At 46.9% G+C, this 19,543-nt stretch overlaps 1 protein-coding gene across 3 annotated transcripts in view; it reads right to left on the bottom strand.

Annotated features, from left to right (window-relative positions):
• Positions 1–19,543, bottom strand: part of Shank2 (SH3 and multiple ankyrin repeat domains 2) — a 522,268-nt gene that overhangs the window by 28,120 nt on the left and 474,605 nt on the right. For all 3 annotated transcript variants that reach the window (XM_013514155.1, XM_013514157.1, XM_013514156.1), the window contains 2 exons: positions 2,528–2,663; positions 1,574–1,654 (listed from right to left, as the gene is read on the bottom strand). In XM_013514155.1, the coding sequence (XP_013369609.1) occupies positions 1,574–1,654; positions 2,528–2,663 (217 nt within the window). The remainder of the gene's footprint in view (positions 1–1,573; positions 1,655–2,527; positions 2,664–19,543) is intronic.

Here is a 19,543-nt window from a genome sequence, read left to right as displayed (position 1 = left end):
GAAGTGCTGTGAGCCACTGGACAGCAGCCTGCAGCCTACACTTGGGGCCTTGCCCAGCTGAGGGTGGCCATGGGAAACAGGCTGGGACCCAGCACTGGGGGACAGGGGGCACTGTAGAGCTGCAGGTGCAGCTTTCCCAGACCTGGACCTGGGTTGTCTCTTTCCACTTGCCCTGCTTGTGAACCCCCTTCCTAGAGGTGGAAAGGCACTTTCCTTCTTGAGTCACACCCCTTGTCCCCGCCAATGTCCTGAGAAGTGGGATGTGAGCTTCAGAAAGACAAATGTGAATACAAGTCCACCCATGGTGGGCTAGCTTTCACGACACCTGAGCCCCTGCATAGCCCTGAGGTCTCAGGACACCCTTCAGTGGTGCCCCTTAAAGATGAGCTGCTTGCTGTCACCTTGGGGGTCCCACAGTGACCCCTGGGAAATCACCCCTGGACTTGCTGTCAGCATTCCTACTTTCCTTGCCCATCAGGTGTGGCTCATGTCGGTGCTGTTGTGGTCTCCCCAGTGGACTGTGTTTGAAAGGATAATATGGTGAACATGGTGACATATGAGACAAAGGAGAAAGCTGGGGCACAGCTGCCCTTTTCTAAAGAACCGAAGCTGTGTGCTGAGCCCCACAGTGCAGTTGGGATGGCCTGGCCAACCTCAGTATTCTCGGCCCAGAAGGATGGTCGTGGTTTGCTAGACCCCTCCCATGGGAGAGCAAAGAGGAAGGCTCCCTCTGTGTTTGACATTTTTTGTGGGCAGGACCTAAAGGTCTCCAGTGGAAGGCTGGCATCAGTTGAGAGGGATATCTAGGCAAGATGTCAAAGAGAGGCACTCAACTTTCAGCCTGCTGGGCCAGGAGCTCAGATTTGCTTCTGTGCCCACATGACTTGCCCTCACCAGCCCTGTTCCTGCTGTCGGTGAGACAAGCATTTCTACTCCCTCACCATCCTGAGGTTCAGAGCTACTCTTCCCAGAAGTGTCCCTGGACTCCCTGGAGACTCGCCTTATGGCATTTAGCAGCATCTGGGAGATCAGCTCCAACGTTCCCCTTTTAATGGTTACCATGGTGCATATGGCTAATAGTCACCCTTACCCAGTCTACAGGACAGGGACAAATGGTTGGGAGTCTCTCTTTCTTGCAGACCTCTTAAGGTGCTGGGTGCTCCCTAAATCTGGTGTGCCGATGCCAGTGCCATCTATGCCAAGACCCCTTAAGGTCTGAGCCATGCCTAGCTGCATCAGGGAGCACCTTGCACAGGCCTCCAAGGCTGGGCCAAGGCAGCAGTCAGTAGGGGTGCCCTAGACAGCAGGGTAGCTGCTGCTGAGATTCCGCTTACCTTTGTCCACTAGTGAGAGGCCCAAAAATTCAAAACAAAACAATGTTAGACAAACAGGAAAGAGTAAAGACACCCACAGGTTCCCGAGGGTGATGCCGAATGTGGAACTGCCCAGCCATGCAGGGCAGGGAGAGGGCACACTATCACTGAAGGAGACAAGCAAGCCAGCAAGGGGCCATGCATGGGCTGGGGCTTCACAGGGGGCAGCATGAGCTGGGTAGGGGGATGGTGGCTCTTACCGAGCTCCTCTAGCTCTGCGGTCATGGACTTGGAGCGCAGGGTGAGGGCCGTGGTCGGCGCCCGCTTCGGAGGTGGGGGAGCTTGATGGACAAACAGAGACAGGAATGAGAACGGTGGCAAGGCCCCATGCTGTGCACATACTTCCCACGTTTCCGGACACGGGAATAATGGGGCTAGGCGCGGTGGCCCTCTTGCCTACAGTTTTGTGGGGAAGGCTGGCAGGTAGGAAGACAGGCATCACTCTGTGGCCTGTGGGTGAGTCATGTGGCAGGGAGGTTCTGTGGGCTGGATCTGTTGGGGCCATGTGGGTTTGCTTAGGATAGGCTAAGGTGGGCACTCGGCCGAGGGAGGGAGAGAGGGAGGCCTGTCCGGCTTGTCTACATGGAGTCTTTTGGTGACTAACGGGGCATGGCTGATGGGCCACAGATAGCTCTTGCAGTCTGCGAGCCCTCAGCTCTTAGATGCCATTGCCAGGCTGGGTAAGGGCCCTGCCCCCACCCCGTCACAGGTACAAAGGCTCTTTGCTCACGCTGGGTTTTAGGCGAAGCTGGGGACTGCCTTCCTGAGGTGGAGCCCGAGTTCTCCAGGGCGAGACAGCCCTGGCCTGTCTGTCTCCAGCGCCCTCCTCCAGGCCCTCTTCCCGTGCTGTGCCCTGGCTGCGTTGCTCTGTGCATCTTCTTCCAAGCCTAGCTGACCTGCCGTCACAGGATTTGCTGTCCTTGGTGCCACTACACAGCTGCTCTTCGTGGCTAAAAGGACGGCTGTGATTCTTCACTACTCCTTACCAACAGGGCCTGCGCTTGGCGGGGAGCACGGCTCTGGGTCATTGTCATGTTTGCGGTGGCCAATTCTAGCCCCAAGCCATGTCTGGGTTTTAGCTAAAGAGAAGGCGCCATCTACCCTGCAGCGGGCCCTACCCGTGCCCCTTGGAGGGAGTCTTGGGGGCCACGCACCTTTCTTCCTCGCGGTGTCGTCAGGGTCCAAGTTCCTGGTCACCGTGACGACCTTAAGGACGAGGTGATTCCCTCCTTGGCGGATCATGTTCACCACCTGCCTGTGGCCGACTTTGACAACATTCTCATTGTTAACCTGCAGGAAGACGAGAACAGGTCAGTGGCTAGGTTAGCAGGAAGAAGTGGCAGTGCAGCAGGCAGCCTGAGGGGACAAGTGGTCCTTTGAGGCCAGGGGCCAGCACAGGGAGTGGGAGGAAAACCTCAGGAGACAAAAGAAGCAAAGGTGCACTTGAGAAAACCAGAATGAATGCAGCTGTGGCTGGAGAGGTCACTTAGCTGTGCCCAGGGAGTCCTGCCCCCTGCGGCCAGCACCTCCATCTGCCCTCGGCCCTTGCCCAGCCAGCACTCTGCAGCTGCCGGACAGGACTTAACCTGAGTACTCTCAGTGCTCACTCTTGTGGGCCTGGAGCAGTTATCACAGCCAGTGGCTCTGTGTAGCCACCCAAGTGATTTTCCAGGGTCGGGGCTGAGCAGCAGCTTCCCATTTTTGCAGTGAAGAGAAAACATGGCGCTTAATTGCTTCTTAAGCATTTTGGGACCACATATCATATGGACACGGCCAGTTTCCTCTGGAAGCTCTCTATCTTTTCTCTATCTGTAGGCCTGAGATGAGATGGCAGGAACAGTGGCACATGGGCCGCAGTGGGCTCTTTGCTGTCATTGACCGCTCTAAAAGGTTCACCATCACTGGCATAAAAGCTTGGCTCAACAAGATGCTAAGAGGGAGGGGCCCTGCCTTGTCCCAGGGGGAGGAGGGAAAATTTCCTAGAGCTCCTAGGATAGGGGATCACATGCTTGGACCGTGGTGCTGCCTCCATCTGGGCACTGTACCACTGTTCAGGAGCTCTAGGCCCTTTCTGAGCCGTTCCCTCCCCCATGCTAGTTGTGCCTTCCCATCACATCCCCTGGGGGGTGGAAGCCACGACAGACTCCGGGACACCCACAGCACGGGGCACTGGGCTCAAGCCCCCAGGCCTCAGTCCTCCACATCAAGCAAAGTGCAGCGCCTCCCTTCTGTGTCTGCTACTCAAGGAAACTTGCAGCTGCCGGGACTGCCACCCCTGCCTTGCCTACCATGTACATGACCCAGCTGCAGTTTTCAAACATTGCCGTGGAAATGCCCAGCTTGCTGTACCCCGACAGTGAGCCTGGCACTGTCCCGTAGCTCTGCTGCCAGGCCCACCACAGGTTGCCTGTAGCTGGGGGTGTGGCGAGCGAACCCAGTGCACAGCAAAGTTCAAGCCCAGTGCCTGCGCTCACGCTGAAACCTGTCCCTTGGCAGCTGCCAGCCACCACGTCGCTGTGTTTCCCTCTTCTGCCGTGCATTCTTTAAAATTTTAAACAACGTGTACCTCAGACAGAAGAGTCATCACGGCCCAAGTGCACTACGTGGCGAATTGTTACAAATCTAACACCCTGAGTATCCAGACCTGGATGAGAGGCCTGAGGCAGCTGGCTCCCCACAGCGGGGAGGCAGTTGCCATGGCTGCTGCTTTGTCATCTGCCCACTTGGAGGAGCAGCTCCTCTGGTTCACCCTAGCTGGTATGGTTTCTGCACTGAGTGGCCTGTCCCAGGAGCACCTATAACCCTCGAGAGGGACCATGGAGGTGAGGACAGCATGGTGTTTGCAGTGACTCTGGCAGCTCTTTTTCTGACTTGCTTGGCAAGTCAAACCAGGTTTAACTTGGTTTTGACTTAGCTGGCAAACCAGGTTGACTTAGGAAGTGAAAAGGGCCGGGTGGAGGAGAGTAGTGGGGAGCTCACAAGGGGTGTGAGCAACCAGCCCAACTTGGCCACACTTAATGCTCAGGCTGTGTTAGCTCAGAGACAGATGGAGTATAGGCTACAGGCTGTGGCCGCTCTGTCCACCCTCTCTCTCCTCCATTGTCTTCACACCAGAACAGTGACTGGCACTCAGGAACTCACTGTTCTGTTTGCGTCTTCCCAGTGCTTTTGTTCTGAGTGCCCACTGAAAGCTGGGAGGTGCAGTTGCGATGTCAACACACAGTCTGTCCCTGCCATCCAGAGCTTGCGTTCTCATGGGGAAGCCACCTGACCCCAAGTAAGTGAGCACATTGTAATGTCACGTGTGCGGAGCACCACCTGAAAACACAGACTGCAGGAGAGGGGCTGGGTACCATGCGAAGGGTCAGGCAAGGCTTCGTGAGGAATGACGGGGAGGTAATTCCATCAGATCCATCGAGGAGGAGTCTGATACGACTGCAGAACAGCAGGAGGACCTGGTGGCCAGAGCAGAGCCAGCCAGGGAAGGGCAGCAGAGAGAGCAGTGGGATTCAAATGGCTTGAATACCAGGGGGAAGAGTTAGGCTTGGGCCGGGGAGGGGCATGATCTGATTCATGTTTTTGGACCATGGATCACTCTGCTTCTGGAGTGGAAGTAGAAAGGGCAGCTAGCTAGGGGTGGGGATGGAGTCTGTGCTAGGGATAGTGGTACAGAAGAGCCTGGGAGGAGGCATGAAGTATACCAAGGTGAGGTATAGGAACCATGCACGGCCTCCCCTGGATCTAGGGAAGGCAGCACAAGCCTATTCTCATTTCTCACCGGTGCTTCTATGAGTCAGGTACCACTGCAGGTGTGGGAGGCACCTATTAGGAAGGCGCTCCTTGCCTGGGCTCAGGCACCAGAGGCCAGCATCCAAGGTCTTTGAGAGGAGAGCCCCTGGCAAATCAGCTGGTAGCAGAGAGCCTCCAGCTGCCCATCCACCACATTCCTAGGGTTGGTCATGCCTGGTGTTGGGTTGTGACCAGCTGCCTTGCTCAGGATGGAAGCCGAATGCCAGGTGTTGGGCAGGTTCCTGCAGGGGAAGCACTATCACCTTCCATCTGCCACCCATCTGTGGGGTGTCCTCTGTCTGAGGCTCAGGAAGTGGAGGGGTAAATCTCAGGTTGGCAAGGGCCAAATCTACCCAAACAGTGCTTTAACCCATGTTAACTTAGTTGTCAAGACTGAAGGTTGGAGACTGTTACACAAGAAGTCCAGTGTTTCAGTTTTCCACTCCCATATAGTACTGATAGTGGGGAGCCCTGCAGCCCCCCACCCTAAATCTTAGCCAGGCACAAGTGCTGCTAGATGCATGGGATCCACCCAATCTTCCTGTGCCCTGATGGCCCTTCCCTGCAGGGAGAGTGGACTTATGCTAGCCACTGCTATGACAGAAAATTGCTATCATCGCCTTTGATGCCATCTTTTAGAATTTTCAAAAGGGACAAAATGAACTCTCCATACTGCTGGTCTCAAAATCGGTCCAGGTTACATTTGTGAAATTGATTCTGATTTTCTTGGGAACCTGTAGGTGAGTGAGTTTGGCCATGTACTTAGTTTCCAGGGTTCAGCCCCTTCCTGGCCAGAGCTGGAATCATACAAAATGTTGACCTTGTGCCCACAGTTGGCCCCTGCAAAGGAAGTGGGAGCAAATGCAAGGGGCCTGATGCTGGTCTCTGAGAAGGATGAGGCAGCTGACCGTTTGTCACCATTCTGTGAGTTCCAGCTAACCACAGATGTGTGCTTATTGCACAGGCATGGCTATGAGGCCTGGGGAGCCCCTGACTGCCCCCAGAATTGGTTGGTACAAGCTAGCAAAGTGGCCCAAGTCGCACAAAGGCAGTTCCAGCACGAAGCATGCAGTTCCGGTGACACGCATTTGTAATCTGCCTGCAGTGTGCTTGTGATGGTTAATCTTGATTGTCAGCTGGATTGAGAAGTGCCCAGCAAATTAGCAAGACACTTTTTGGTGTGTTGGGGAGCATGTTTCCAGGGGTTACTGGCATGTGGGACCCACCCTTAATGTGGGTGGCACCATCCAATAGACTGGGGCCCAGACAGAACAAAAGTGGAAAAAGGGGGAGAGCCCACCAGCTTTCCCTCCACCCCTTGCCCCTTTCTGGCCAGCATGAAGTGAGCAGCTGTGCTCTCTTGTGCCTGAAACTGTGAACCAGAATAAACCTTTCTTCCTGTAAGTTTGTCTCAGGTATTTTGTCAGACTGATGGAAAGCTCTCAAGGTACTAAGACACGGGGTCTCCTAAATCAGCTGAGGCTCAGAGGCTCTGCAAATTGGGACCAGGAGTAATGCCTCAGTGTGTGTCTGTTTCGTACTCCTCCAGGGCTGGCTTCAGATTTCGCTGCATGGCCACACCATGAGCATGCTGGAAGGGCCCCATCAAACTAACCCGGAGACAGGAAGCTGCCCGTGGAGAACCTGGTTGCTCTAACAGGCTGTCTAGCTCTGACCTTGGGCAGTGAGTGGAGCCTACCAGCCACCTGCCCTGTCCATGCCAGCCAAGTGCAGAGAATCCACCCTGACCCACTGCCCACATGGATCTTTCTGGATAGGAACTCTGATCCCCCTCTCCAATTACTGGTACTACTGCTATAGCCTGCTTTCTTCTGCCTTGCACTGAGCTACCAGCACATCCACTCTCTGTGCCTTGGCACGCCTGTGATGGACCGAGTTCTGTCCCTTTTGGGCCCATCTGCTGATGTCCTAGCACAGAGTGTGACCTTTGTCACTGAGGTACACGTCACTGAGGTCATCAGAGTGGGCTCTTGCCCAGCGTGGCTGGTGTTCCTGTACAAAGGGGAGGTGCGGTTGTGCACAGAGACACAGCGAGGATGCTGTGAGGAGGGGCAGAGTTCTGGGCGAGGCTTCCATAAGCCAGGTATGCCAAGGATCACGGCAGCCCATCTGGAAGAAGCCTGGGCAGGCTCTCACAGCCTGTTCCCTGGATCTCAGACCTTCAGCTGTACAACTGTGACAGCCCCTCCAGTGCAAGCGTTCACCTGTGCCCTCCCCAGCCTTGCCAGCCTGCACCCTGAAGGCTTTGCTACCTCTGCAGCCTTCACCACAGTGCTTTTTCATCTGCTGTCGTGGCCCACCTCCTCACAACACCGTGGTGTGCACATGGTTGACGTATCTCCAGCTCTCCCTACCGTGGGCAGACCCTGGAGGGGCCAGAGACCTGTCTTCTTGTGCCTCTGCCTCCCCACCCTCCCCTAGGATCCAGCACAGGGACACTGGTTGTTAGCTAAGGGCCAAAGATGGCCCCAAGACCCATGCATATTGTTTAGCCCTTGGGTCTGTACTGCTTTCTTCTAGCGCAGACCATTCTCCCCGAAGCCCTGCTGCCCTGTTTCTCAGCTCAGGCTCAGCCCATCTCATACTACACCTTGCAGCTGGGAACCTGCAGTGGGCTGAGGTCAGGTCCTTTCTGTGAAGGCCCTCCTGGAAGTGAGTGTGGACTTCTGGGGGTAATTAGGTCATGGGGTGACTTGTGAATCGATTGTTGTCCTGTGCCAGCCCCCATGTGAGGACATAGCCATCTGCCTACCAGGACATGGGCCCATGCCTTGTTATGGACCTCACAGCCCCCAGAACAGGGGAAGAAATGCTCGCAGCCTGGGCCTGTGGAATTCCATTGCAGCACTCTGAGCGGACTAAGACAGAACTCCAGTGACAAGACAGAGCTGTGCCTCCTTACCCTGCAGCCCAGCCACAGCCCCTCCATGGGGGCCTTTAAGAGCCGGCGCCCTGTTGCCCCTCATCTTCTCAGTCATATATAAGACCCCAGCCCTGAGGTGGGGTAGAAAGGGGCATGACCTAGGAGTGACTGGTGTTGGACAAAGGGAAGCTGGCAGGGAGCAGACTGGGTCTGCTGTCTACCAGGTCTGCAGATGGCAAATGCAACTCTGCCAAGCCACAGCTCCTCAGGGAGCCCTTAGCGCCTCCTTAGGGTGAGGGTATTGTGAGTTGGGAATTCGACGGCAAGTGGGAACACTGCCACTGGAAAATGTTGGTAGGACCTCTGGAAAGGATCAGGCCTTGCAGTAAGGAGCCGTGTGGGTCTCCCTTCCATCACAGATGTTCTATCAGAAGCCATTCTTACTCAGTGGGCCCTCGCTGGACATATGAATGTGAGTCTGAGAAGAGATTGTCTTCCTCCGGAGCTGTCCTTCTAGGCCACCCTCATCCTTGCCTGCAGGCCACTAATCCTGCTTCCCTTTCCTCCCTTCTCCATCACAGGACAGAGCAAACCCCTCTGCAGGGTGCTCTCCAGGACAAGGCACCAGGCAGTGTCTGTGTCCCTGTCTCCTTTGCTGGGATCACCTTTGCCTTGGATGAGCTATGCCACAGCAAACTGATAGGTTATTTAAGCCCCCCTGGTCTGGGTATATAGAGTATATCGTCTGCATTCCAGCTGTCTTCCCTTGCCAGGGGAAGATGAGGGGCAGTCCCTTTCATGGACAGCTAGATGGACTTCTCAAGCTGCATGGGCACATGGAGTAGCAGTGCCCAGCATAGAGGTCTTGGGTCCTTAGGGCTCCTCATGCTCTTTGTTTTTCCCTCCCATTGTCCCTTCAGCAATGCTCTTCTAAAGCCCTTCCTCCCCTGCTGAGCTTTGCAAAGTGAATAAACTTCACATGGAGTCCTTCACCCACAGTGAAGAGTATCCCAAGGTCAGAGCTGCAGACTGCGTGGCTTTGCACTTTCATAGATCAGTGCCTGGGATGCAGGTGAGCACTTTAATGAGGCACATGATGCCAACTGGCATGTGCCACAGTGCCTGGAAATACACTCTCAGGAGAAGAGCAGGGCAGAGGTACATGGTGCCTGCAGTACAGTTAAGTTGGGGTTAACTGACAAGCCCAGATCCAAAGCAGCAGGGGAAAATCAGTTGTGTTCTCCTTCCCTCTACAGCAAGGACAGAAGAGCAAAAGCTAGAATATCCCAGCTTATAAACCTAAAATCAGTTTAAGCTACACTGGATCTTTGGCACCAGGGACAGTCCTGATAACAGATGCCATGGATTGCTTATGTGCTGACAGAAACTTCAGAGTAGGTGGAAGGCTTGCTGCTTCCTCATCTGCTCAGATTGGCATCTTGAACTTCCATGGGGCTTGAAAGCCCCTGAAAAAACCTGCACCTGCAATTTTGGCGTGTTGCTGCTGGAGGGTAGTAGCAATTTTGGCGTGTTGCTGCTGGAGGGTAGTAGGGGAGGTGTGCACACATTGATCACTTGCTGCATCCACAGAAGGCTCAGACAACCACTGTGGCCGGCCCCTTGGGGTTACCATTCCTAGAAAGATTATTCACAAACCACAGATCCAGTTAGCTACACAGAAGTGTGACATGTCTTTCCATGCAACTGTCCTTACACAGGGGCATGAAGAAACTCATGGAGGGAGTCAATCACCGCCGCGTCCAGGTCGATGACAAAATCCTAAGCCACCTGTCACCCAGCCACTATTTGGGGAATGTCTGTGAAGAATGGAAACCCTCTCTCTCTCTTTTTTTTTTTTGAGACAGAATCTCACAATGCAGTCCAGGCTGGCCTTCAATTCATTGTGTAGCCCAGGATGGCCTCAAACTGACAGAGATCCTCCTGTCTCAGCCTCCTGAGTGCTGGGATTATAAGCATGCACCACCACGCCTGTCTCTCGCCATTCGAATTGTTCAAAATACCAAAATTAAGCATGCATACATTCTAAAGACACAGTTCCACAAGAATTGGCACAACAGTGCCCTACTTCTCACCCCCAAAGTCTTTAGCTGATTCGTTCTCTATTATTTCATCTTCAGATATCTACTGTTGACATATCATCCACTGACAAACCAGTATGGTAAATGATGACTTAGCTTAGGGTTTCTCAACAGTGGCCCTACTGTGCTGTTGGACCAATTCTTTGCTGTGGGTGTGCACTGTCCCTGAATTCTACCCACTAGATGCCCGCACCTGCCCCTGCACTCCCACCTGAGACCTTAGAAATACATGATGGAGACCCCATTAGAATGACCCCAGGACAGGAAGTCCTTCCAGTGGAGAATTTAGATGCACCAATACCCTGTAGCCGGCTCAAGAATGACAGCCAAGAATGTTCCCAGACATTGCCAAATGTCCCATGGAAGGTCAAAGACCCTCTCAGGTTTCTCACCCACTAGTTTAGCTCTTTTTCTTTATCTCCCCCCTATTTTTCTAGTACCACCATCCTCTAGATATAGTTAATCAAAATTTTAACTAGATCAGCATTCAGGATTTATATCATGACTATGTAATATCTATTCATAGTTAAACACATGGTTTACTGTGATTACTTTGTCTTCCTGTACATTTTTCCTCTGGAGCAAAATAATTTTTTTTATTGGTTTAATTTTCAGTGTACTTAGCAATAATTCAAATCCAAACACTTCCCTAATTATGTAAATCTCTTTTAGAATCTTCAAACCCATTAAGTATTTAAAGTTTGTCTTTTTGAAGAAATCTCTCCTGAGGACTTCTGATTTGCACCGAACAGTTGGGACTCGGCTTTCTAGGCCTGTTTTCTGCGTTACTTTCATCCTCAGAATTCCTTTGATTCTTGCTTTTGTTGAATATTCTGAATCCCAGACTCCATCTATGCATTTGTTTAACAATCTCTACTGCCTATTTGAAAGTGGCTTTATCCACACACTTAATTGTTAACATGGCAGGGTATAAAAAAAGACTAATAACTCCGCAGGTAACAGCCTAAATAATTTGAAGGAAGTACAGTTCTCACCCCAGAACCCAAACAAAAGTACCTGTTTGAATATTTTGGAGTCTTTACTTTTTAAATTTTTTTTTCTTTTGAGACAGGGTTTCACTATGCAGTTCAGGCTGGCGTTGAACTCACTATATGTAGCTCAGGATGTCCTTGAACTCACAGCGATCCTCCTGCCTCAGCCTCCTGATTACAGGCGTGTGCCATCACACCAGGCACTTCTCTGAATGTTTTTGAGACTGACCAAAGACAGGTGGATTTTAGAGGGAAGTTGGAAATTGTAAGCTTTGGGCCATGGACATAATGTGGTACAAGTCACCTGCAGCTCTTATAAAAAAAAAACAACAAACCCTGCCTTTCCAGTTGGAAAGTCAGAGGACAGAGCCCAGGGTGGCCATAGCTGCCAAAATGAGGGAGAACCCCAGCAGAGACAGGCAGTTCTGTGTTCTCTGTGTAAGTATTCCCCAGATCTCTGGCTGATGTCTGAACTGTGTGCACGCATAGGCAAGAGTTTGCAGATAAGGTTAAAGCACTTGAATGGAAATTGGAGCTGTTGCCACTGTAGGCTAGACAGTTTGCAGTTCGAGTCTAATCAAACTAATTATGAACTAAAGGAAAAATATGAACATTTATTTAGGGAATATAACAATCTAGAGTTGTCACAGCATAACATTTACAATGTTCAGGATATAATTCAAACTTACTTAAACCCAGAGGTGACCCAGATGTTGGAATTATCAGACAAGTACATCAGAGCAGCTATTGTAACAATGCTTAATTAGGTGAAGGAAAATACAATGAATAAAAATAGGAAATCTCAGCAAAGGAAGAAGAAATGGAAATGTCAAGAACTAAGAAATACAGTATCTGAAATTTTTAAAATGCACTGGATGGGCTTAATAGCGAAATTAAGTCTGCATTACTTTCTTGCAGTGGATGCGCTTAATAGTTATGACAGAGCTAAGAGTCACTGTGAACTTACCTAATCTGAAGAAGACAGACAAAACATTTTAAAAAGTGAAAAGTCTTACTGATTTACAGGGCAGTATCAAGAGGTTTAACATAAGGCCAACTATAGTCTAGAAAAGAAGAGAAGAAGAGGGAGGCAGAGAGGGAAAGGCCAAAGATTTCTCCAGCTAGGTGAAGGATATACATTTACCGATTCAGAAAGCTCAATGAATCCTAAACAGGGTCTATATAAAGAAAATCCTGGGTAGGCACATTATAGTTAGTTTGCTGAAAGCCAAAGACAAGGTAGAAATCTTAATGCAGCCAGAGAAATGACACATGGCTTACAGAGAAATGATGCTTTGAATGGCTGCAGACTTTAGATCAGAAACTAAGCACACCAGAAGATGGCCTATTCAATATGTGAAAGAACTTTTTTTTTTGGTATGTGGTGACAGTGTCTTTAAAGAATGAAGGCAAACCCAACAACTTTCAGATAAATAAAAAGTTATCTGTTGCCAACAGGTGTACACTCTAAGAAATGCTAAGGGATGTTCTTCAAGTTGAACATACAAAGTGTATCATAAATGGGAAATAACTGAGTAGAATATAAAAGGCAGACTGGACATGGTGATACATACCTCTAATCCCAGGTTGATGCAGGAGGACCACAACTTTGAGGCCACCCTAGGCAACTTAGTAAGACCCTGTCTCAAAAATAAAAAGGCCTGGGAGTGTAGCTTAATGGCAGAATGCCAAGCATGTGTATGGCCCTGGGTTCAATCCCAAGCACTACAAAAAAATGTTTTCCCTCTTAACTTAAAAAATAGATATAACTGAAGCAAAAATAATATCAGTGTTTTGGGATTTATAAGTATCTAGATGTAATACTTATGATGATTCTAGTATAAAGGCAAGCAGAAATAAGGCTGATATAGCTACATAGTTTCTAGGTTTTTACATTGTATATGGAATGTACAATATGAAGTAGACTGGAAAGCTAAAGATGTTGCTAGGTGTGGCAGTGCATGTCTATAATCCTAGCACTCACGAGGCTGAGGCAGGAGGATCATGGCAGGTTTGAGGCCAGACTGAGCTACATACTAAGTTCAAGGCCAGCCTGAACTATATAGCAAGACTCTATCTCAAAAACAAAAAACAACAAGAATAATAAGGAAAAATATTAAAGATGTATGCTACAATACCAGAGCCACCACTAAAAGAAAGTAAAGGTACAGCTAAATATTAATAGGTAAATCAAACTGGAGTTCTAAGAACATCACATAACAAAGAAGAAAAAGGGAAAAAAGAAGAAAGCTAAGAGAAGATGAACAGAAAAGAAATAAAGTTGTAATTCTACACTGAGTGACATTCTATTAAATGTAAGTGAAACAAAATTCTAGTTAAAAAACAGAATCTCTAAAAAGGAAGACTTAACTATGCTTAACTTTGTATTCCATACAAAGACACTGAGAAGTTCTCAGTAAATAAGGGGAAAAAGATAGCTCATGGGTAGAGTGCTTATATTGACAAAATAGTCCAACTACAAAAATAAAAAGTTGGCAGTTCTTCAAAATGTTAGTATAAGTAGTGGTTAAACTTAATTGTTTCAGCTTAATTGGCTTGGGAGCTGCCTAGGGGAGTAGAAAAATATATTTCTGGATGTGTCTGGGAGGGTCATGGAGGCGCAACTTTGGGTATTGTATATGGCTCCTGGTCTCTTCCTCTCTGGTGACTTTCCCTGCTGTGTTTCCTGGCCACCATGAACTAAGCACCTTTCCTGTGCCATACCCTTCCACCATGATGTTTCTGCCTTGGAGCCAGCTGACTATGTACTATGAGCTGTATAAACCATTTCTTCCTTTGGATTGTGGGTGTCAGGTATTTGGTCTTAGCGATAGGAAAGCTGACTAATATACCTACCATATGACCCAGAAATTGCACTCCAAGCATATTACCCAAGCATATCAAAAACCTGTATACAAAAGTTCATAGCAGCATTATTCATAATAGCCAGGGAGTGAGTGTGGGAGGGTTGGGGAATGACTGCAAAAAGGCATGAGGTTTTCTTTTTGGGGTCATCATGTTCTAAAATTAGATTGTGCTAATGGCTGCACTATTGAAACTTAACCAAAATCCACTGAATTGTGCATTTCTATAGCAAATTTAATACAACTATTTATTGAAAGGAAAATTCATCATGAACATATGAGGAATTATGCCAGGAATTCAAACTGAGTATAACCATTGAAAATCAATTTATGTAATTTATTGTATTAGCAAGCTAAGAAGAAAAAGACCATATGGTCATCTCAGTAGATGGAAAAAGGATTTGACAAAATTCCATATCCATTCCTGATAGAAACCCGCAGCCAACTAGCAATGGAAAGGGCTGTTTTCAATTTGAAATTTCTTAATCTAGTAGCAAAATAATATACTGTCAATAGCACATTTAATAATGAAAAACTGAATAATTCTTTTCCCAGCTAAGATCAGGAACCAGACAATGTCTGTCCTTTCTCATTTTTTCTTACCCCCTTATTATTAGTATATACTTGTGATACACAATAAAATACATTCATTGAGGGGGATTGCTACTTAAATAGATCACATCTTGATTCTTTTACTTCCCCTTCCCCTCCTTCCCTCTCATCTCCTGCATTCCTATTTTCACAAAGTTTAAGGTTGAATTTTATGGTATGTGAATTATATCACAATAAAGTTATTTAAAAAGTAGACATCAAGAATATTACCAGAAGTGAAGAGAGACATTTTGTAGTGATAAAAGGCAATTCAAAAGGACATAACAGTCACACATTTATGCACTTAATAACAGAACATCAATATAATAAAGCAGAATTTGACAGGAGAGACAACTCTGTAAACACAGTAAGAAATTCTAATACTCCTTTTTCAAATTGATAGAACAGCTAAGAACTGAAATGATCTTGAGAATTTTGAAGGTTGTGCTTCCTTTATTTCAGCTCTCAGGTTTGCTGCTGAGGGATCTGACAGCATTCATATTTGGATATTGTGTGTGGGACCCCCCTCTCCTACCTGCTCCCCCTACTGAAGAATCTTGTGAGATAGTGTCTTTGTTGCAAGTTTCCTGAAACTGAATGCTCAGTGTGAGTAGCTTCACCTTCTATGGGTCTGCGCTGGCCCTTTCCCATCAGAAAACCTCAGTCCTTCAGTTCTAGAAAGTTTTCTTATTTCCTCACCATTCCCCTTCTTTCATTTTCTCTTTGACATATCCTTAGTTTACACATAGTGGACCTTCTGGACTAGTCCTCTAATTATCTTTCCCCTTTTATATATATTCTCTGGAAGATTCTTTTCAATATTATCTTTCAGTCTATCACAATTTTCACATCTAAAATATTTTTAATTTTCAGAACTCTTATTTGTTCTCTGAATGTTCTTTTAAAAAAGAGTATTTTGTTCTTTAAAGATGTGGTATTTTTGATGTCACCTGTCAGGCTGATAATATATTTTCTTAATCTGGTCTCCTTGCACAATATCCCCTTCCAACTTTGTCATGGTGTGTCTGCTTTGGCTTTTTCATATTAACCCTTTCATCAGCTGTCTATTGCTCTTTGAGGGCAGCTCATATTTAGGATTAGCCTCTAAGAAGCAGACTTCAATCCCAGCCAGTTACTTTGTGAATCCTGATTTTAAAATTTATATGGAAAGACAAAATCCAAAATGGCAGATACAGTACAGATGGGGAAGGACAAAGTCAAAGCTGAGATAACCTGGTCTTAAGACTTACTGTCGACCAACAATGATCAAGACAGCAGGGGCTGGTAAAGAACAAAGAGACCAATGGCAGACAGCGAGCCCAGAAATAGACCCACATGAAAATGGTCAACTGATCTTTGACAAAGGAGCAAAGGCAATTCTGTGGGGGAAAGGATTGTCTTTTCAACAAACGGCTGGAACAATTGGACACCCACCTACAAAAAATGAATCTAGACACAAACCTTAAACCGTTCACAAAAATTAACCCAAAATGGATCATAGTCCTAAAAATAAAACACAAAACTATAAAACTCCTGTAATGTAAGAGAATCTAGGTGACCTTGAGTGTCTAAATACAACACTAAAAGCATAATCTGTAAAAGAAAAAATGGCAGGTTGGGCTATATTAAAAGTTTGGGCTCTGTAAAATACACTGAAGAGTGAAAGGAGAAGCCACAGTCTTTGCAAAGCACGTATCAGGGACAGGATTAATCCTTAAAATATCAAAGAACTCCAATTCAATAGTAAGAAAATAAGAAAAAAATTGAATTTAAAAATAGGCAAATGAGCTGACTAGGCAACTCACCAATGAAGATAGACATGACAAATACATAAAAAGAAGCTCCACATCATGTGTCATTAGGGAATTGCAAATTAAAACAACCACTCTACGTCTATTAGAATGGCTGAAATCCAAACACCAAATGCTGCCGAGGAGGCAGAGCAACAGGAATTCTCGTTTAATGCTGGTGGGAAGGCAAATGGTACACTCACTGCAGAAGACAGTTTGGCAGTTTCTTATAAAACTAAACATATTTCCATATTCTTGCCGTACAAGCCAGTGATTGTGCTCTTTTGTATTTACCCAAATGAGCTGAAAACTTAGAGCCACACAAAAACCTGTACACTGATATTTATAGAAACTTTCTTCATAATCGTGAACACTTGGAAGAAAACAAGATGTCCTTTGGTAGATGAGTAGACAAACAACGGAACATCCACACAAATATTCAGTGATAAAGAAATGAGCTATCAAGGCACAAAAAGACACTGAAGAATCCTAATTGTACCTTACTGAGTGAAAGAAGCCAATCTGAAAATGCTATATATTATGTGGTTCTAGGTACATGACATTCTGGGAAAGGCAAAAGTATGGAGATGATTTTAAAAAAAGGATGAACTGTAATCTCAGAACTCTGGAAGGCTGAGGCCAGGTGCATGGGCAAGTTAGGAAGACCCTGTCTCAAAATACAAAAAAGTGCAAGAGATGTAGCTCAGTGCAAAGGCCCTGGGTTAATCCCCAATAACATCCCCCCCCCCCAAAATCAGTAGTGGGGCTGAGGTGTGGCTCAGTGGTAGACTCCCTAGCATCCAGGAGGCCCTGGATTTGATCCTCAGGGCCACTGAACAAAGAATCAGTGGTCATGAAGTAGGGGAAGAAATGATGGAAGAGTGATTTTTAGGACAGTAGAACTATTCTACTTGATACAGTGGTAGAAAATTGTCCTCATACATTTCTCAAAATCCACAGACTGTTTTACATAAACAGTGAGCTGCACAAACATATACTCTGTGGACTTTGGTTAATAATATGTCAATATCAGCTTAAAGGTACCACATTAATGCAGGGCTGTTAAAGAAAGGGTAAAAGGGAAAAGTTGAGGGGATATATAGGGGTTTCCTGAACTCTTAATTTTTTTCTATAAACTAAAACTGCTCAAAAATAGTCAAATTAAAAGAAGCTCATTTCTGCATTTTTTAGTATGTGTGCAACTGAAGTGAGCATGTTTCTGCCTCTTTAATTACGGAAAAATGTCCAGTGTGCATACAAAGGTAGACAGCAGTTTTTGCAGCCGGCATCAACAGTCACTAGCCAGTTCCTCCAGATCCAGTCCACCCTGATAGAGTGCCAGGAAGCAAATTCCAGGCACCCCACTGCATTTCCAGAAAAGAGTTCAGCATACTTTTATAAAGACAAAGACACTTTTTGTTTGTCTTTTTGAGACAGGGTCTCCCTATGTAGTGCAGGCTGGCCTTGAATTCACTATGTAGCCCAGGACGGCCTTGAACTCATGGCAATCGTCCTGCCTCAGCCTCCCAAATGCTGGGAGTACAGTCATGTGCTACCATACCCAGCTGGCAAAGACATTTATGAAAAGCAGAAATACAGTACTGCAGTCACATCTACAAAGTAATTCTTAATTCCTCATATCATCAAATGCCCTATTATGGCTCAGATTTTCCCATCTTTCCACAATCTCTTCTCATTTTTTTTTGGGGGGGGGTGTCTTCTCATGTTTACAGTTATTTTATTTGAATCATGAGCTGAATAAGATGCATACCTCACCTCTGGCTGGCCTGTCTCCTAAATCCTTTTTGATCTACAGGTTGGTTCTCTCTATTCTTCTTTTATCCCCATGCAATTCCGTTGCTGAAGAAATGGTATCATTTGGATCCCTGAGTTCTGCATATTCTCCATAACTGGCAGGTAGAGTTGTGACTGTTCAGCTCACATTTGACTGTTCAGGCTACATTTGTGTGGACTTCGTAGACACATCCTTAATCCCAGCAATGCACAATTTAATCCCAGCATCTTTATCCACTCCTGTATTGGTGAGTACATCAGTGACTTCCATGTCCAAGCTACTGTGAATGCTGCTTCAGTTAGTTAGCCTGGAAGTTGTTATGGTTTGTGTCTAGATGGTCCCCCAAAGCCTCATGTGGTCATAGGTGGGGCTTTTCAGAGGTGGCTGGATCTAGAGTGATGCTGGGATCAATGGTGTGTAATTACTAAGTTAGTCTACTGATTGGTTTAGCATAGTACTGGGTGTGGATAATGGCAAGTCCCACCCTGAGAATGAGGGGCACCACCCAAAAGGCAGATATCCTGGTTGGATATAAAGGGACAGAAAGAAGGCAGGATTGCGGCTGCTGCTGCTTCACTATTTGAGGCTTTGCTGTCTTCTGCTGCCCTGCTTTGTGATGGACTGTTTTTCCTCTGTGATGGCCCTCTGCCATGCCACCCTGCCTTCACGCCAGGCAACTATGGACTGAAACCGCTACAAACTGAGCTGAAATAAACCTTTCTTCCTCCTTTAACTTGTGTTTATTGGGTGTTTTGTCTCAGCAACAAGAAAAGTAAAACTAAGATACTCTGGGTGCAGTTTATGAGTAGGGTAAGATAAATACTTGGATTCATTTATCAGTTTTCAGATTAATGAATTGGTTCTTTCAAGAGCAACCAGTTTTTTTCCCCCTCTGTTTAAAATAAACAGTGTAATTCTGAACTCAGGGATATCAAAAATGTTTTTGATAAGTTTTGAGTCTACATCAATTATTGTTCTTTGTAATCAAGCCTTTTGTTTCAGAATACAGAGGTACTTTGGTTCCTGAACACTTCTGTTTGTGAGTAATTGGGTTCCCAAACAGAAGCATCTGGCAAAATTTTGTTTCTGTGTGTGAATTCTACATCTGGTGATGAACATGACCACGGCCATCTTTCCTGCACAAACACAAACCTGACCATCCTTCCCAGAACCATGGAATGAATTAAATTCATAAACCAAGGTACTACGTAGTTTTGGATTTACAGAAACATTTTGAAAATAGTTCAAGGAGTTCCCATGTGCTCACACGGCATTCTCTATTGATACCTTACATTAGTGTGCTGCGTTTGTCACAGTTAATGAGCCAATATCGACACATTATTATTCACTAAGGCCCATGTATTAT

The sequence above is a fragment of the Chinchilla lanigera genome, unplaced genomic scaffold, assembly GCF_000276665.1.
Source record: "Chinchilla lanigera isolate Chin_1 unplaced genomic scaffold, ChiLan1.0 scaffold00021, whole genome shotgun sequence".
Lineage (NCBI taxonomy): Eukaryota > Metazoa > Chordata > Mammalia > Rodentia > Chinchillidae > Chinchilla > Chinchilla lanigera.
The sequence above is the reverse complement of the archived record's forward strand: the minus strand, read 5'-3'. Positions and strand labels throughout refer to the sequence as shown.